The sequence below is a fragment of the Salvelinus sp. IW2-2015 genome, linkage group LG37, assembly GCF_002910315.2.
Source record: "Salvelinus sp. IW2-2015 linkage group LG37, ASM291031v2, whole genome shotgun sequence".
Lineage (NCBI taxonomy): Eukaryota > Metazoa > Chordata > Actinopteri > Salmoniformes > Salmonidae > Salvelinus > Salvelinus sp. IW2-2015.
Window position 1 is genome coordinate 4289249 of NC_036876.1, and position 18239 is coordinate 4307487.

Below are 18239 nucleotides of genomic sequence, written 5' to 3' on the forward strand. Positions count from 1 at the left end.
TATACCCTCCGTAAGGCAATCAAACAGGCAAAATGTCAGTACATAGACAGAGTGGAGTCGCAATTCAACGGCTCAGACACAAGATGTATGTGGCAGGGTCTATAGACAGTTACGGACTACAAAGGGAAAACCAGCCACGTCACGGACACCAACGTCTTGCTTCCGGACAAGCTAAACACCTTCTTCAACTCCTTTGAGGATAACACGCCGCCCACTACCAAGGACTGTGGACTCTCCTTCTCTGTGGCCGACGTGAGTAAGACATTTAAGCATGTTAACCCTCGCAAGGCTGCCGGCCCAGACGTCATCCCTGGCCGTGTCCTCAGAGCATGCGCAGACCAGCGGGTTGGAGTGTTTACAGACATATTCAATCTCTCCCTATCACAGTCTGCTGTCAATACCTGCTTCAAGATGTCCAGCATTGTTCCTGTACCCAAGAAAGCAAAGGTAACTGAACTAAATGACTATCACCCCGTAGCACTCACTTCTGTCATCATGAAGTGATTTGAGAGGCTAGTTATAAGGATCATATCACCTCTACCTTACCTGACTCCCTAGACCCACTTCAATTTGCTTACCGCCCCAATAGATCCACAACCGATGCAATCACCATCGCACTGCACACTGCCCTGTCTCATCTGGACAAGAGGAATACCTATGTAAGAATGCTGTTCATTGACTATAGCTCAGCATTCAACACCATAGTACCCTCTAAGCTCATCATTAAGCTCGGGGCCCTGGGTCTGAACCCCGCCCTGTGCAACTGGGTCCTGGACTTCCTGACGGGCCGTCCCCAGGTGGTTAAGGTAGGAAACAACACCTCCACTTCGCTGATCCTCAACACAAGGGCCCCACAAGGGTGTGTGCTCAGCCCCCTCCTGCACTCCCTGTTCACCCATGACCGCGTGGCCAAACACGCCTCCAACTCAATCATCAAGTTTGCAGACAACACAACAGTAGTAGGCCTGATTACCAACAATGACGAGACAGCTTACAGGGAGGAGGTGAGGGCCCTAGGAGAGTGGTGCCAGGAAAATAACTTCTCACTCAATGTCAACAAAACAAAGGAGCTGATCGTGAACTTCAGGAATTAGCAGAGTGAGCACGCCCCTATCCACATCGACGGGACCGCAGTGGAGAAGGTGGAAAGCTTCAAGTTCCTCGGTGTGCACATCACTGACAATCTGAAATGGTCCAACCACACACACAGTGTGGTGAAGAAGGCGCAGCAGCGCTGAAGAAATTTGGCTTGGCTCCTAAAACTCTCACAAACTTCTACAGATGCACAATTGAGAGCATCCTGTTGGGCTGTATCACCGCCTTGTACGGCAACTGCACCACCCACAACAGCAGGGCTCTCCAGAGGGTGGTGCGGTCTGCCCAACGCATCACCAGTGGCAAACTACCTGTCCTCCAGGACACCTACAGCACCCAATGTCACAGGAAGATAATCAAGAACCACCTGAGCCACGGCCTGTTCACCCCGCTATCATCCAGAAAGTGAGGTCAGTACAGGGGCATCAAAGCTGGGACCGATAAACTGAAAAACATCTATCTTAAAGCCATCTGACTGTTAAATATCCATCACTAGCCCGTTTCCACCCGGTTAGGCAACCCTGCACCTTAGAGGCTGCTGCCCTATATACATAGACTTGGAATGACTGACCACTTTAATAATGGAACACTAGTCACTTTAATAATGTTTAAAAAATGTTTACATACTGCTTTACTCATCTCATATGTACAGTATATACTGTATTCTATTCTACTGTATTTAAGTCAATGCCACTCTGACATTGCTCAATCMAATATTTATATTTTTCTTAATTCCATTATTTTACTTTTAGATTTGTGTGTATTGTTGTGAATCGTTTTTAGATACTACTGCACTGTTAGATAGTACTGCACTGTTGGAGCTAGGAACACAAGCATTTCACTACACCCACAATAACATCTGCTAAATATGTGTATGTGACCAATAAAAATTTTGTTGATTTGATTAGAGAGGTTAGCTTGGGTATCAGTTCCTGCTCTCTTGCTAGCTCTTTATGGAAGTGTTGTGCCATGTTTGGGAGTTGGCAAGAGCACAAACAAATCTGGGACTTGGCTATAGTAGTTTCTCTAGTCTCGATGTTAACTAACCATGCTTGTATTGGCAGATTGACTCCATTGTTGGCCTCATTAATTTCCTTAAGAACATCTGTTATTATCTTCCCATGATTAAACTCTACATCCTCTTCTACCAAGCTATACTAATGGCCCATTCTAACACATAGGCTGCGTTGAAATGGCACCCTATTCACTATTGAGCCCATAAGGCTCTGGTCAAGCATGCATTATATAGGATGCATCCCTAGAGTGATTTATAGAGGTAGAAATAAAAAATTAAAGGATATTTTGGGAGAGTGAAAGAATGGTGCTGAACCTCTCACCACCTGCAGTTTGTCATTTTGACAGAGGGGGGCAGCAGACTGCAGTGTGTACTCACCTTCTACTGTCATCAGCTCCACCACAATCAGAAGTATGGGAGTATGTGATGGCATTACTGTCACATTCACTTTGCTTTTCAGCTATTTCAAAAGACCTGAGTACATTCATAAGACATCACAGAGTTGTTCTTTTATCCTGTGGAGAATCTGAATAAACAATATGTATGTTTTGTTTCCACAATGATCATTGTTAAAGATGCTTGCTGTAAAGATACTGTAAGTTTATGTATTATTTAGGAACTACTTATAGCTATAGTTCACTCTTCAACTAACTACTATTTTGTAGTTTTTATTTTCATGTGTCATCTTCCACCTACTGTTAAGAATTTCAAAAAAGTTGCCCATGTTGAAAGTGAACTAGTACTAAACAACATACTCAAACTGTTACCTAACCTTGTCTTTGCATTGAATGCTCCCCCTTCGCTCCTCATCTCTAACCCCACCCCTTGATTACTTTCAAGTGCACGGCTACCTAGCAACCCCTGGACTACACTATGTGCTTTGTAACCCTGGGAGCAGCAGCAGGTGAATGAATGGATTTGTGAACAGGCTATTGACGTATCGATACACCATTCTAAGGGGCATTGTTTTGGTCTCAAGAGTTGTTCCTATGAGAACTCCCATACAGGAGTTATAATTGGCCTCACGTTCAGTTTACTCTCCTATCCAAATATATTTACTGTACATTCATTGGCGGTCATGTCTTCTCATTGCCAGGTCTCCTTTGAAAGAGAGGTATTTTGATCTCATTGTGACAACCTGGTAAAATGAAGGTAAAATAAAAATAAACCAATTGAGGTATAAGAGTATTATGACATTTGAACATACTGTACTTTTCTGTGTAGACAGTCATCAAAACATGTTCTCTCTCCCATACAGATGATATGGTCAATGGGTCATAGAGTTGAGTACACACATACAGTACTAAAGTGAAATAACATTACCTCTCTCATTACATCGTAGTTTGACATAAGAAAAATGAACAAGACAATGTCACTAGGACTCTCCTGCTGTCTCAGGACATTAGAGAGAAAACGAGGGAGAGCAATGTAGAGAGAAATGAGGGAGCGTGGAGGAGGACAGAAGAAAGGAGGAGGAAGACATCAGCCCATTGTGGCCTGTTGGCTTTTCAGGGAAAGCTTTAGAACGCAGCATGTTTTATTGTTAACGGTTCAGTAGCTTCCAAGGGAGCTTACAGGACTTTAATCGCTGCTTTTCAGTCTCTCCAACACCCGAGGAGGGTTGGGGGCCCGCAGGAGAAAAGCAAAGAGGTGTAAGCCTTGCCCTTCTTAAGGGCTGATTTAGCTGGTTTTGCTCTCCCATCGAGCATTGTGCAATGGCAACAAAAAAATACAAGACAAATGTGTGTTTACCAGGGGGGAAAAGGTGGTAAAAGAGAACAGGAAGGAGAGAGGGAGAGAACAGTTTATTTTGTGTGTCCTGGTGACTCAGGGGACTCTGGCCCCTAGTTCCAATATGGGCCAATAGGACGGTAGATAAATCACATACTGTAACTAGGAGCAACAGCACTAGTGATCAGTGCTGAGAGAGCTATAGGGGTTCCATGAAGATAAGTTACTTACTATCTCTTCCTCCAAGTCAAGCTATAGAACTAGAGGACATTCCTTAAATTACAAGGACCTTCTTCCCAGCAACAATGGGCCCTTTGTTGACCCCCTGAGCCCAGCATCAAGGCCCCGGGCTTAGCTAGGAAGCGGCTGAACACTAGCCTAGTTTATACCTGACACTAATATGCGTCCTTTGACTTGATCTTGTCCACATTCTGATTCTGCCCACATTTTCAGAAATATGTCTATACATGGTATTAAAATGTGTCTCATGTCTGTCCACTGTGTCCGCATTATGACCAGATTTCCTGGTCCCTCCCTGTATGCAAATTATTTGACAGCTATTCTTTAAAATTATGATTTCTATATTTTAAGACACATATTGATGCCATAAGTCAATGGTGCCAGCTGTCAATGATTTTACGGGTTAATGATGATTTAAATGGTTGCACTGTCCATATCAGTTTACATTTGTAAGATATCCAGACACAATGCGTGCCTGACTACCTCAGGAGGGGGTCAGGAAGATCTGATCACAATCAGATCCCAATGCATCAGGACAAGGGATTCATGTTAGAACCAGTTATAAAAGGGGCTATTGGCTGAAGGGCAGGGAGATGGAGGCTGCTGGTGGAGGAGGGGAGGGAGGGAGGAGATTGAAGGCACGAAGGATTAGGGCAGGATCGCCCCTGCCTTTGGGACTGGTGTTCTGTGAGAAACAACCATTTGATTGAACTCACCAAGAAAACACCATCAAACTATGTATTATATACCTTTAATCCACTGGTGGCTTGCAAAAATCCCAGTATTCTGGCACTGCAGAGATTGTTTCCTCCCAGATCGTCTATGATTATAGCTTCCTCCCAGTGTCTGGCTATGGATTGTGATTTCCTAGCTATGTGAAGTAACACACACTGTGGCGCCAGTCATGTTGCTCTCGGGACAATGGGTAGAAATCAGAAGGCAATGAGTGCCAATCACAACCAGGAAGTGAGCTGAAGTGCTCATTGGATGATTAATTGATCCAGCCAGCACGACGGATTAAATACTGTAGGTGGATCATTATACGTGGACAAGTAGGGTAAGAGAGCACTGTCTATGAATTTGAGAGTGGTTTAATTTCTCCAGCCCCATCCCTCATCTGTTTACCAAAACAATAGCGGGGTGTCGCTTCGTTATTTTTTGAACTACAGATTTCAGCTTTAAAGCTGAATAAGGACAATGTACATCAGTGGCAGTTGGTGTCAGTATGCTGTGATTGCTGGTGTGAGGGGTTGAGATGGTTGGTGTACAGTCGAGCTTACATAAATGGTTCTCTACCACGCCAGTCAGGCATTTACGAGGCTAACAGTCTACTGTGAGAAGAGAAAGGGAGAGTGAGTTACGGCCCATGGCGGAACTCTAGGTCTTAGTCAGTACAAATAATATTATTCCCCCAAGGATTTTATTCTAGATTGTTAATGAGATATTCTATTGAGGTATGTCCTGTTTTTAATTACATAACTTCACAAATAAGTTGAACCTACTGATTTGCTAAACTGTGGACCTGCACAATGCAATCTGACTGTTGAATATTTTGGTATGCATGCCAGCAAAACCACTACACAACACAACACTAAACAATACATTAATTGCGCTATAACGTTGACAAAAGGTGCCCACAAACTCTTAGGGCCTACATAAAGCTGTCCCAACAGCAGTCCCAACATCTTACCACTGTTACACCTGGCTATTAGCTGAGCCTTGTCTGGCAGCGAAACAGTTCATTCAGCCTCATTTACTGCCTTTAAAAAAACATAGCTGATGTGGCTGACTTGCTGAAACAAATGTGATTCCTACTGACAATTAAGATTTACAAACTATGGCATAAGGGGACAACAAGCGGATAAGAGGCGATCCGTAATTTTGATTAAGACATTAATGAGCGAGCTAGGACGGACATAGTTAATATAACTATTTGTTCAGCACTTTTGAAATGTACAGAATTCAGAACATGGGCCGTTCTTACAGTGTTCTCCCTGTACAGCAAGTCAGAACCGTAGGATAAATAAAGGGGGCATATAATCACACAACGAAGCTCTTACAACATTTGATGGTTACATTTCTCAAAATCAGGGTATAGGCTACATGTGCACCACCAAGTCAGAAGAGTAGGCGAAATTAGGTTTTAAGAGGTGAAAATATACCAAATTATTAGGGTGCGGTACATGGGCTACTAACAGCTTACTACACAACATACACTTTGTATTACTGTCACGTTCCTGACCTGTTTTCTGTTAGTTTTTGTATGTGTTAGTTGGTCAGGACGTGAGTTTGGGTGGGCAGTCTATGTTTTGTGTTTCTATGTTGGTTTAATGGGTACCTGATATGGTTCTCAATTAGAGGCAGGTGGTTTTCATCTCCTCTGATTGAGAATCATATTAAGGTAGGTGGTGTCACATTGTTTGTTTGTGGGTGGTTGTCTCCTGTGTCAGTGTCTGTGTATGTTACGCCACACGGGACTGTTTCGGTTTGTTTGTTTGTTTGTTCGTTCGTTCGGTTTATGTAGTCTGTTCCTGTTTCATGCGTTCTTCGTGTCATGTAAGTTCTTATGTTCAGGTGCGTCTACGTCGTTTGTTGTTTTGTAGTTTGTTTTCGTGTTTGTAAAGTGTTTTCGTGTTTTTCGTCTTTACTTTAATAAATCATGTCATATCACGACGCTGCATTTTGGTTCAATCCCTGCTCCTCCTCTTCAGATGAAGAGGAGGAGGAAACTCGTTACAATTACTTCCTTAGCTACAGCATACATATCTCCCTGACATGTTACATCATTTATTCAGCAGCAATCAAAATATTTTTGGACTCACCTTGTTGTGCTGTGCTCACTTGAACAGGAAGGTGGCCCGGCGATGCTTCGTGGGGAAATTTTGTCATCAAACTTTGTCATCAAAGTCTGGCATTCTCTGGATTTATGGTACATTCAAGACAACTGGGAACTCTAAAAAACATCATGATGATGTCAGTGATCTTCAGGCCCAAGTTCCCAAGGCCCAAGTTCCGAATTTACAATTCCGAGTTGGATAAAAGTTCAAAATGTATTTTCCCAGTCGTAGCTCGTTTTTCCCGAGTTCCCAGTTGTCTTGAACTCACTAGTCAGATTTTTCAGTTCTGGGTTAACAGTTGTTTTGTGCACGGCACAAATCATGCTTCATTGACAGCATGGCCAATGTTGAATGTTTATCATTTTAAACTAAGAAAAGAGACCCTCAATCTTAGACTCAGGATCACACAGCCACTCCACTGAATAGCAGGCTAATGATTGCTTTGCAATGCTTGCAGTTAGCCACAGATTCCTTCCAAACCACTCATTGTTGAATTTGCGATTTCCAACTTGTTGTGTAATGTTTATATCCAATGGCCGATGTGCACCGATACATTTTATCTATAATGTATCTTCATTTTTTCTCTTTATATGACAAGGATTAAAAAGGATTTGCCAGTAGATTGTCAACTTGATTTATGATGAAGACTGCAAGCTAAGATTTTGATAGTATGATGTTCACATGATCAGTCCAATCAAAGCTTCTGTACATATGTCATTTTATCTGTGGCCAATGACCTTGAGCCTACTTGGATTTGCACTTCTAATGTAACTATATGGCAGCACCCAAGGGGCTACAATTTTCTAGTTCTACAATTGGTGCTGACGTAGTGTCCCCTTGAGTGACAGAACACTGAGCCAATCACGGCGTAATGCTCCGTATATTCTGCTGGCTTGCCCCACCACCACAGAAAGCACTGAGCTGGGCTGAAACACCTGCATTTTGGAAGTGCCATACTCAAGAAAACAAAAAATAGACCATGTTTGTATGCTGCTTTATTAACTCAATGATATATATATATATATTACATTGTTTGCAAACAAATATGTGACACATGTAAATGCCAAAATAACATGCAAAAACAGGAAAGCACCCCCAAAATATGGGGCTCTGCCACACCTGCCCTGCATGATGGGTCTCCTCTAAAGGAAAGGCATCCCTCACTGGAAAACAAGTTATAAGAAAAAGTTATTTATTGTCATTTGGCCAGTTGTTGAAGGTAAAATACGAACCTGATGTGTCTCTAGAGAGTTCCAGAAGCAAATGTACAAACAGTTTAATATTTTCAAAAATGTGGGGGTGATTTTTTTCAACGGATAAGGCCTGGGAACACCTGTCAGCTAAGCAATGCTGGCATTCTGAAACTGAACAAATAGTTACCGTCAGCCCGGTAGGAACTGTACGGTTGTTTTACAGTACCGACTTGCTCGAGAAACAATTGTAGCCTCCCTGGAATGAAGGAGTAGCAAGGCCAATGGGCGTGACCTATCGGTAAGGGCCCTGGGAGGAGGGGATGCGAGAAGAGACCTCTCACGCATCACCGGGCACCGTGACTGGACACACACACCCCCTCGCGGGCCCTCATGCAGAATTTAAATCCCCCTTCCCGTAAGCTCAGTACTACAGTATTCAAGGTGCGGCTCGAGCAATAACAGGTGGAAAGGAGATCAAGAACCACAACAATATTGTGTTTACTAAAGCCAACAGAAACGTATTTATTTAGTCATTTAAAAAATAATCGATAAAATATTTTTATTTTTAAAGATGGCAAACTCGGGAATTCAACTTTTAGGATTCGCCCTGTCACTCGTCGGTGTCATTGCACTTATCGTGGGGACCATTCTTCCACAATGGAAGATGTCTGCGTACATAGGAGACAACATCATAACGGCGGTTGCCATGTACCAAGGACTATGGATGTCATGCGCTTTTCAGAGCACAGGGCAGCTCCAATGTAAAATCTACGACTCGATCCTGCAGCTAGACGGTGAGTATAAATAAACTAAATATTTATTTGTCCGTTATATTTCTATGACGGTATGCGCGTCCGGTGCGCACCTCACGCACTGTGAATTACGCATGCATATAACCCTGTAGACTATCTTATTATCAAAGGAGGAATGTCATGAGTATGGTGACTTGTTTCGGGGAAGTCTCGTGTTGTACCAGTAAATGGAATCGATTGACGGGAGATACAGGTGAGCAGACACCTGAGCAGACACCTGAGACTGAGGTCCCCACCCATTTTCCTATGGAGCAGTTCTTCTTCAATGGAGCACATTGGTGTCACTGATAAAGGTGTCGCCTCGGGACTGTTAGTCATTTAATTGCCCCTCTCATGGTTATCATTTAGTAGCACCTTTTGTATTATTATACAGTGGGATACTGTTAACTCCTTTCCTGGTGCCACACTCACTGACACTTCAATCACTCTGGATTTTACTCTTGAAAAATCAATTAGAAACGTATCTGACATTTACTCTTATCAGAACCCCTTGTACACCTGGAGTTCTCATTCCTGTTACTGTTCCCGGCAACCTCTCCCCACCCCCCAACCCATTTGCCCCTCTCTGCTGTATATTCTCAAACGGCTGCGCCGGTCCACCCCCAAGGTGGTAAGGCCTCGACTGGCATGCCCCCTGCCCATTCATCACCCACTATACCCTGGCATAGAAAGGTGGCACAGGGAGGGTGCTGACTGGGACTCCAGATGCCAGAGACGTCCTGGTCCTAACTAACTAAATAACTAACTAACTAACTAACGGTAAACAACCAAAAGAGTAGCCATTGGAACAGCAACACAATAACCTGTGCAGGAATTTTACGCCCTTCCCCTCCTTCTTCCTCCCACCTCGGTTTGCCCCAAACCCTTAGGGCACCATGATGAAGAGAACCTGGGTGTAATTTGGTATAACTCCTCATCTATTCTTCTTGGTTTCTCATGTCATACTGGTTGGTGAGAGGGATTTCATTGAACAGAGATGCCTGTTCAGATTTAGAACACTTAGAGATCCAGTTTTTACTGCTTGTAACTGCTGACAGTGAGCAGGTTTAGGGGTTCTAGGAATGGTACAGGGGGGGAGTCAGGGTGGTACCGTGGGGTACAGGGGGGTCAGGGTGGCACCGTGGGGTACAGGGGGGTCAGGGTGGCACGGTGGGTACAGGGGGGTCAGGGTGGCACCGTGGGGTACAGGGGGTCAGGGTGGCCCGTGGGGTACAGGGGGGTCAGGGTGGCAACCGTGGGGTACAGGGGGGTCAGGGTGGCACCGTGGAGTACAGGGGGGTGAGGGTGGTACTGTAGGGTACAGGGAGGGGAGTCAGGGTGGTACCGTGGGGTACAGGGGGGTGAGGGTGGTAACGTGGGGTACAGGGGGGTCAGGGTGATAACGTGGGGTACAGGGGGGTTAGGGTGGCACCGTGGAGTACAGGGGGGTGAGGGTGGTACTGTAGGGTACAGGGCCCAGGGTGGTAACGTGGGGTGCAGGGGGGTTAGGGTGATATTCCATGGTATCCCCAATTTGCATGCCTGGCATGCCCTCATTGTGTTTAGAATATAGCAGAAGAGGAATTTTTCTTCCTTCCTTCCTTCCTCTCTCCTCCTCCTCCATCCCTCCATCTATCCCATCTATCTATCTCGCCCTCGCTGTCAGTTTTATGTGACAGATTAGGGGGTCCTGACAGTAGCTTTCAATCCCCCCTCCCCTAAACAACAGCAGACTGTGTGATCATGCTCTCCACAGCCGATGTAAGACCTTTAATCAAATTAAAATCAAATTGTATTTGTCACATGCTGCCAAATATAACAGGTGTAGATCTTACAGTGAAATGCTTACTTAAAGCCCTTAAAACTTTTCTAGGGTAGGGGGCAGCATTCGGAATTTTGGATGAAATGCATGCCCAAATTAAACTGCCTGCTTCTCGGGCCCAGAAGATTTGATATGAATATGGTAGATTTGGATAGAAAACACTCTAAAGTTTCCAAAACTGTTAAAATAGTGTCTGTGAGTATAACAGAACTGATTTGGCAGGCGAAAACCTGAGAAAAATCCATTCAGGAAGTAGTTTTTTTTGTTGGTTGTGTAGTTTTCTATTCAATGCCATTACAGTATCCATTGACTTAGGACTCAAATGGCAGTTTCTATGCCTTCCACTAGACGTCAACAGTCTTTAGAAATTGTTTCAGGCTTGTATTCTGAAAAATGAGGAAGTAAGAGCAGTCTGAATGAGTGGACCCTAAAGTGTCACAGAGCTTTTCATGCGCGAGACCGAGAGAGTGCCTTTCTTGTTTACCTTTGACGTTATTGTCCGGTTGAAATATTATCGATTATTTAGGCTAAAAACAACCTGAGGATTGAATATAAACATCGTTTGACATGTTTCTATGAACTTTACGGATACAATTAGGATTTTTTTGTCTTCCTGTTTTGACTGCGTTTGAGCCTGTGGATTACTGAAGAAAACGCGCGAACAAAACTGAGGTTTTTGGATATAAAGAGACTTTATCGAACAAAAGGAACATTTATTGAGTAAATGAATGTCTTTTTATACCCCCTTTTTCGTGGTATCCAATTGTTAGTAATTACTATCTTGTCGCTACAACTCCCATACCGGCTCGGGAGAGACAAAGGTCGAAAGCCATGCAACCTCTGAAACACAACCCAACCAAGCCGCACTGCTTCTTAACACAGGAAGCCAGCCGAACCAACGTGTCAGAGGAAACACCATGCACCGGGTGACCTTGGTTAMCGCACACTGCGCCCGGCCCGCCACAGGAGTCGCTGGGGCGCGATGGGACAAGGATACCCCTACCGGCCAAACCCTCCTTAACCCAGATGACGCTAGCCCAATTGTGCGTCGCCCCACGAACCTCCCGGTCACGGCCAGCTGCGACAGAGCCTGGGCGCGAACCCAGAATCTCTGGTGGCACAGCTAGCGCTGCGATGCAGTGCCCTAGACCACTGCGCCACCCGGGAGGCCTGAGTAAATGAATGTCTGCTGAGTGCAACCATATGAAGATCATCAAAGGTAAGGGATTCATTGTATCTCTATTTCTGACTTGTGTAACTCTTCTACTTGGCTGGTTACTGTTTGTAATGATTTGTCTAGTGGGCTATGTTCTCAAATAATCGTAAGGTATGCTTTCGCCGTAAAGCATTTTTATAATCTGACACCGTGGTTGGATTCACAAGAAGTTAATCTTTAAACCTATGTAAAATATGTTTTGTTTTCTGAATTTTTATAATGAGTATTTCTGTATTTGAATTTGGCGTCCAGCAGTTTCACTGGCTGTTAAAGAGGTGGGACGCTAACGTCTCACGTACCCAAGAGAGGTTTTAACCAACTATGCAGTTTTAAGAAAATACCCACCCAAAAAATAAAAATAATAATAAGAGAGAAGAAAAACGAATCATTAAAGAGCAGCAGTAAATAACAATAGCGGGGTTATATACAGGGGGTACCGGTTCAGAGTGAATGTGTCAATGTGCGGGGACACATTGTCGAGGTAGTTGAGGTAATTATGTACATGCAGGTAGGGTTATTAAAGTGGCTATGCATAGATGATAACAAAGAGAAGCAGCAGCGTGGGGGGGGTGCAAATAGTCTGGGTAGCCATTTGATTAGCTGTTCAGGAGTCTTATGGCTTGGGGGTAGAAGCTGTTTAGGAGCCTCTAGGACCTAGAGTTGGCGCTCCGGTACCGCTTGCAGAGCGGTAGCAGAGAAGAAAATCTATGACTGGGTGGCTGGAGTCTTTGACCATTTTTAGGGCCTTCCTCTGACACCGCCTGGTTCACAGGTCCTGGATGGCAGAAAGCTTGGCCCCGGTGATGTACTGGGCCGTACGCACTACCCTCTGTAGTGCCTTGCGGTCGGGGGCCGAGCAGTTGCCATACAAGGAAGTGATGTAACCCGTCAGGATGCTCTCGATGGTGCAGCTGTAAAGATATAGGAGGACCCATGCCCATAAAGTCTCTTTATATCTGAGGACCCATGCCAAATCTTTTCAGTCTCCTGAGGGGGAAAAGGTTTTGTCGTGCCCTCTTCACGCCTGTCTTGGTGTGCTTGGACCATGTTAGTTTGTTGGTGATGTGGACGCCAAGCTTTCAAACTGCTCCACTACAGCCCCGTCAATGAGAATGGTGGCGTGCTCAGTCCTCCTTTTCCTGTAGTCCACAATCATCTCCTTTGTCTTGATCACATTGAGGAAGAGGTTGTTGTCCTTGCACCACACGGTCAGGTCTCACCTCCCTATAGGATGTCTCAGCAAACGTAATGATGGTGTTGGAGTTGTGCCTGCCGTGTAGTCAATGAATAGCATTCTCACGTAGGTGTTCCTTTTGACCAGGTATGAAAGGGCAGTGTGGAGTGCAATAGAGATTGCATCATCTGTGGATTTGTTGGTGCGGTATGCAAATTGGATTGGGTCTACTGTTTCTGGGATAATGGTGTTGATGTGAGCCATGACCAGCCTTTCAAAGCTTTTCATGGCTACAGACGTGAGTGCTATGGGTCGTTAGTCATGTAAGCAGGTTACCTTAGTGTTCTTGCGCACAGGGACTATGGTGGTCTGCTTGAAACATGTTGGTATAACAGACTCAGACAGGGAGAGGATGAAAATGTCAGTGAAGACACTTGCCAGTTGGTCAGCACATGCTTGGAGAACACGTCCTGGTAATTCGCCTGCACCAGAGGCCTTGTGAATGTTGACCTCTGATGCAATCATGCATGTTTCAGTGTTACTTGCCTTAAAGCGATTATAGATAAATAAAGTTATTTAGCTCGTCTGGCAGGCTCGTGTCACTGGGCAGCTCTCGGCTGTGCTTCCCTTTGTAGTCTGTAATAGTTTGCAAGCCCTGCCACATCCAACGAGCGTCGGAGCCGGTATAGTACGATCCAATCTTAGTCCTGTATTTACGATTTGCCTGTTTGATGGTTTGTCAGAGGGCATAGCGGGATTTCATATAAGCTTCCGGGTTAGAGTCCCGCTCCTTGAAAGCGGTGGCTCTACCCTTTAGCTCAGTGCGAATGTTGCCTGTAATCCATGGCTTCTGGTTGGGGTATGTACGTACAGTCACTGTGGGGACGACGTCCTCGATGCACTTATTGATAAAGCCAGTGACTGATGTGGTGTACTCCTCAATGCCATCGGAAGAATCCCGGAACATACTCCAGTATGTGCTAGCAAAACAGTTCTGTAGTTTAGCATCTGCTTCATCTGACCACTTTTTTTATAGACCGAGTCACTGGTGCTTCCTGCTTTAATTTGTGCTTGTCAGCAGGAATCAGGAGGATAGAGTTATGGTTAGATTTGCCAAATGGAGGGCGAGGGAAAGCTTTGTACTCTGTGTGTGGAGTAAAGGTGGTCTAGAATTTTTTTCCCTCTGGTTGCACATTTAACATGCTGATAGAAATTCAGTAAAACTGATTTAAGTTTCCCTGCATTAAAGTTACCGGCCACTAGGAGCGCCGCCTCTGGATGAGCGTTTTCCTGTTTGCTTATGGTGGAATACTGCTCATTGAGTGCGGTTTTAGTGCCATACTCGCTTTGTGTTGATATGTAGACAGCTATGAAAAATACAGATCTACAGCTTGACATGATATGCTCTACCTCAGGCGAGCAAAACTTTGACACTTCCTTAGATATCGTGCACCAGCTGTTGTTTACATAAATGCCTAGGCCCCCACCCCGTGTCTTACCAGAGGCTGCTGTTCTGTCTTGCCAATAGAGTGTATAACCCGCCAGCCTTATGTTTTTAATGTCGTCGTTCAGCCAAGACTCGGTGAAACATAAGATGTTCCAGTTTTTAATGTCCTGTTGGTAGGCTATACGTGCTTTCAGTTCGCACCATTTATTTTCCCGCGATTGAACGTTAGCTAGCAGAACGGAACGCAAGGGCAGATTAGCCACTCATCGGCTGATCCTCGCAAGGCACCCTGATATTTTGCTTCGAAATCTCTGTTTCCTTCTCCAGCAAATCACGGGGATCGGTGCCTGGTCGGGTGTCTGCAGTATATCCTCGTGTCCGGCTCATTGAAGAAGAACTCCTCGTCCAATTTGAGGTAAATAATCCCAGTTCTGATGTCCAGAAGCTCTTTTCGGTCATAAGAGGCGGTAGCAGCAACATCATGTACAAAACAAGTTACGAACAATGCAAAAATATATATAAATAGCATGATTGGTTGAGAGCTGATAATATGGCAGCCCTACCCTCCGGCGCCATCATAAACTGGTCAACATTCACAAGGCCGCAGGGCCAGACAGATTACCAGGACGTGTACTCCGAGCATGCGCTGACCAACTGGCAAGTGTCTTCACTGACATTTTCAACCTCTTCCTGTCTGAGTCTGTAATACCAACATGTTTCAAGCAGACAACCATAGTCCCTGTGCCCAAGAACACTAAGGTAACCTGCCTAAATGACTACCGACCTGTAGCACTCAAGTCTGTAGCCATGAAGTGCTTTGAAAGGCTGGTCATGGCTCACATTAACACCATTTTACCAGAAACCTTAGACCTCTCCAATTTGCATACTGCCCCGAAAGATCCACAGATGATGCAATCTCTGTTGCACTCCACACTGCTCTTTCACACCTGGACAAAAGGAATACCTAAGTGAGAATGCTATTCATTGACTACAAGGCAACGATCAACACCATAGTGCCCTCAAAGCTCATCACTAAGCTAAGGACCCTGGGACTAAACACCTCCCTCTGCAACTGGATCCTGGACTTCCTGACGGGCCGCCCCCAGGTGGTAAGGGTAGGTAACAACACATCCGCCACGCTGATCCTCAACACGAGGGCCCCTCAGGGGTGCGTGCTCAGTCCCCTCCTGTACTCCCTGTTCACTCATGACTGCACGGCCAGGCACGACTCCAACACCATCATTAAGTTTTCCGATGACACAAAAGTGGTAGGCCTGATCACCGACAACGATGAGACAGCCTATAGGGAGAAGGTCAGAGACCTGATCGTGTGGTGGAAGAACAACAACCTCTCCCTCAACGTGATCAAGACAATTGAGATGATTGTGGACTACAGGAAAAGGAGGACCGAGCACGCCCCCATTCTCATCGACGGGGCTGTAGTGGAGCAGGTTGAGAACTTCAAACTAACATGGTCCAAGCATACCAAGACAGTCGTGAAGAGGGCACGACTCAGGAGACTGAAAAGATTTGGCATGGGTCCTCAGATCCTCAAAAGGTTTTAGAGCTGCACCATCAAGAGCATCCTGACGGGTTGCATCCCTGCCCGGTATGGCAACTGTTCGGCCTCCGACCACAAGGCACTACAGAGGGTAGTGCGTACGGCCCAGTACATCACCAGGGCCAAGCTTCCAGACATCCAGGACCTTTATACCAGGCGGTGTCAGAGGAAGGCCCTAAAAATTGTCAAAGACTCTATCCACCCAAGTCATAGATTGTTCTCTCTGCTACAGCACGGCAAGCGGTACCGAAGTGCCAAGTCTAGATCCAAGAGGCTTCTAAACAGCTTCTACCCCCAAGCCACAACACTCCTGAACATCTAATCAAATGGCTCACCAAACAATTTGCATTGCCCTCTTCTACGCTGTTGCTACTCTCTGTTATTATCTATGCATAGTCACTTTAATAACTCTACCTACATGTACATATTACTTCAATTACCTCGACACTGGTGCCCCCGCACATTTACTCTGTACCGGTACCTCCTGAATGTAGCTCCGGCTATTGTTATTTTACTGCTGCTCTTTAATTATTTGCTATTTTTATCTCTTACTTTTTTGGGGGGTATTTTCTTAAAACTGCATTTATTTATTTATTTTTATTTCACTAGGCAAGTCAGTTAAGAACAAATTCTTATTTACAATGACGGCCTAGCAAAAGGCAAAAGGCCTCCTCCGGGGAAGTGGGCTGGGATTAAAAATACAAAATAAATCAAATGTAAATATAGGACAAAACACACATCATGACAAGAGAGACAACACAACACTACATAAAGAGAGACAACACAACACTACATAAAGAGAGACAACACAACACTACATAAAGAGAGACCTAAGACAACATCAATAACAAACAACATGGTAGCAACACATGACAACACAGCATGGTAAGCAAACACAACATAACAACAACATGGTAGCAACACAATGACAACACAGCATGGTAGTAACACAAACATAAACAACATGGTAGCAACACAACATAACAACAACATGGTAGCAACAACAACATGGACAACAACATGGTAGCAAACATGACAACACAGCATGGTAGTAACACAACATAACAACAACATGGTAGCAACACATGACAACACAGCATGGTAGCAACACAACATAACAAAAACCATGGTAAAAACAACAACATGGTAGCAGCCCAAAACATGGTACAAACAAATTGTTGGTTAAGGGCTTGTAAGTAAGCATTTCACAGTAAGGTCTACACTTGTTGTATTCGGTGCATGTGAACAAATAAAATTTGATTTGGAAGAGAGAGAGAGAGAGAGCGATAGAGGGTTAGAAATACTTGCTGATCTTTTATTTTAATTTTACATTCTGCAATATATCCCACAAGTCTATAAATTAAAGCTATCTATAACTGTGCCAACACCTCTCTCTCCCTCTTTCTCTCACTATCTTGCTACTCCTTTCCCTCCTCTCCCTTTAATGCTCTCTCCTCTCCCTGGTGTGTGTATGTGTGTGCGTGTGTTTCTCAGGCGCTCTCCAGGCCACCCGTGCCCTGATGATTGTTGGCATCATCGTATCCATCGCTGGGCTGGGCGTGGCCACCATGGGCATGAAGTGTACCACCTGCGGAGGAAACAGAAAAGTGTGGAAGTCTCGCACCGCCATGACTGGAGGCATCATCCTACTGGTTGGAGGTGAGAGAGAGGGAGAGAGGGAGGGAGGGAGAGAGGAGAGAGAGAGAGAGATAGGATATAGAGAAAGAGGCTATAGAGAGAGAGAGGCTATAGAGAGAGAGGCTATAGAGAGATAGGGATAGCGATAGAGAGAGATATAGAGAGAGAAGCTATAGAGAGATAGGGATAGCGATGAGAGAGATATAGAGAGAGAAGCTATAGAGAGATCGAGATAGGATAGAGAGATAGAGAGAGAAGCTATGTTAAAGGGGCTATAAGAGAGATCGAGATAGAGATAGAGAGATAGAGAGAGAAGCTATGTTAAAGGGGCTATAGAGAGATCGAGATAGAGATAGAGAGATAGAGAGAGAAGCTATGTTAAAGGGGCTATAGAGAGATCGAGATAAGAGATGAGAGATAGAGAGAGAAGCTATGTTAAAGGGGCTATAGAGAGATGAGATAGAGATAGAGAGATAGAG

General features: G+C 44.8%; 1 protein-coding gene across 3 annotated transcripts in view; it reads left to right on the forward strand.

The window, feature by feature from the left end:
* The first annotated feature begins 8473 nt into the window (after window positions 1-8473).
* LOC111960339 (claudin-7-A) overlaps window positions 8474-18239 on the forward strand; it is a 20230-nt gene continuing 10464 nt past the window's right edge. For 2 of the 3 annotated variants that reach the window (XM_023982306.2, XM_070437862.1), the window contains exons 1-2: window positions 8474-8905; window positions 17617-17781. In XM_023982306.2, coding sequence (XP_023838074.1) covers window positions 8683-8905; window positions 17617-17781 — 388 coding nt within the window. In that variant the 5' untranslated portion in view covers window positions 8474-8682. Of the gene's footprint in view, window positions 8906-14888; window positions 14977-17616; window positions 17782-18239 lie in introns of all 3 variants that reach the window. The other variant, XM_070437863.1, reaches the window with a different exon arrangement.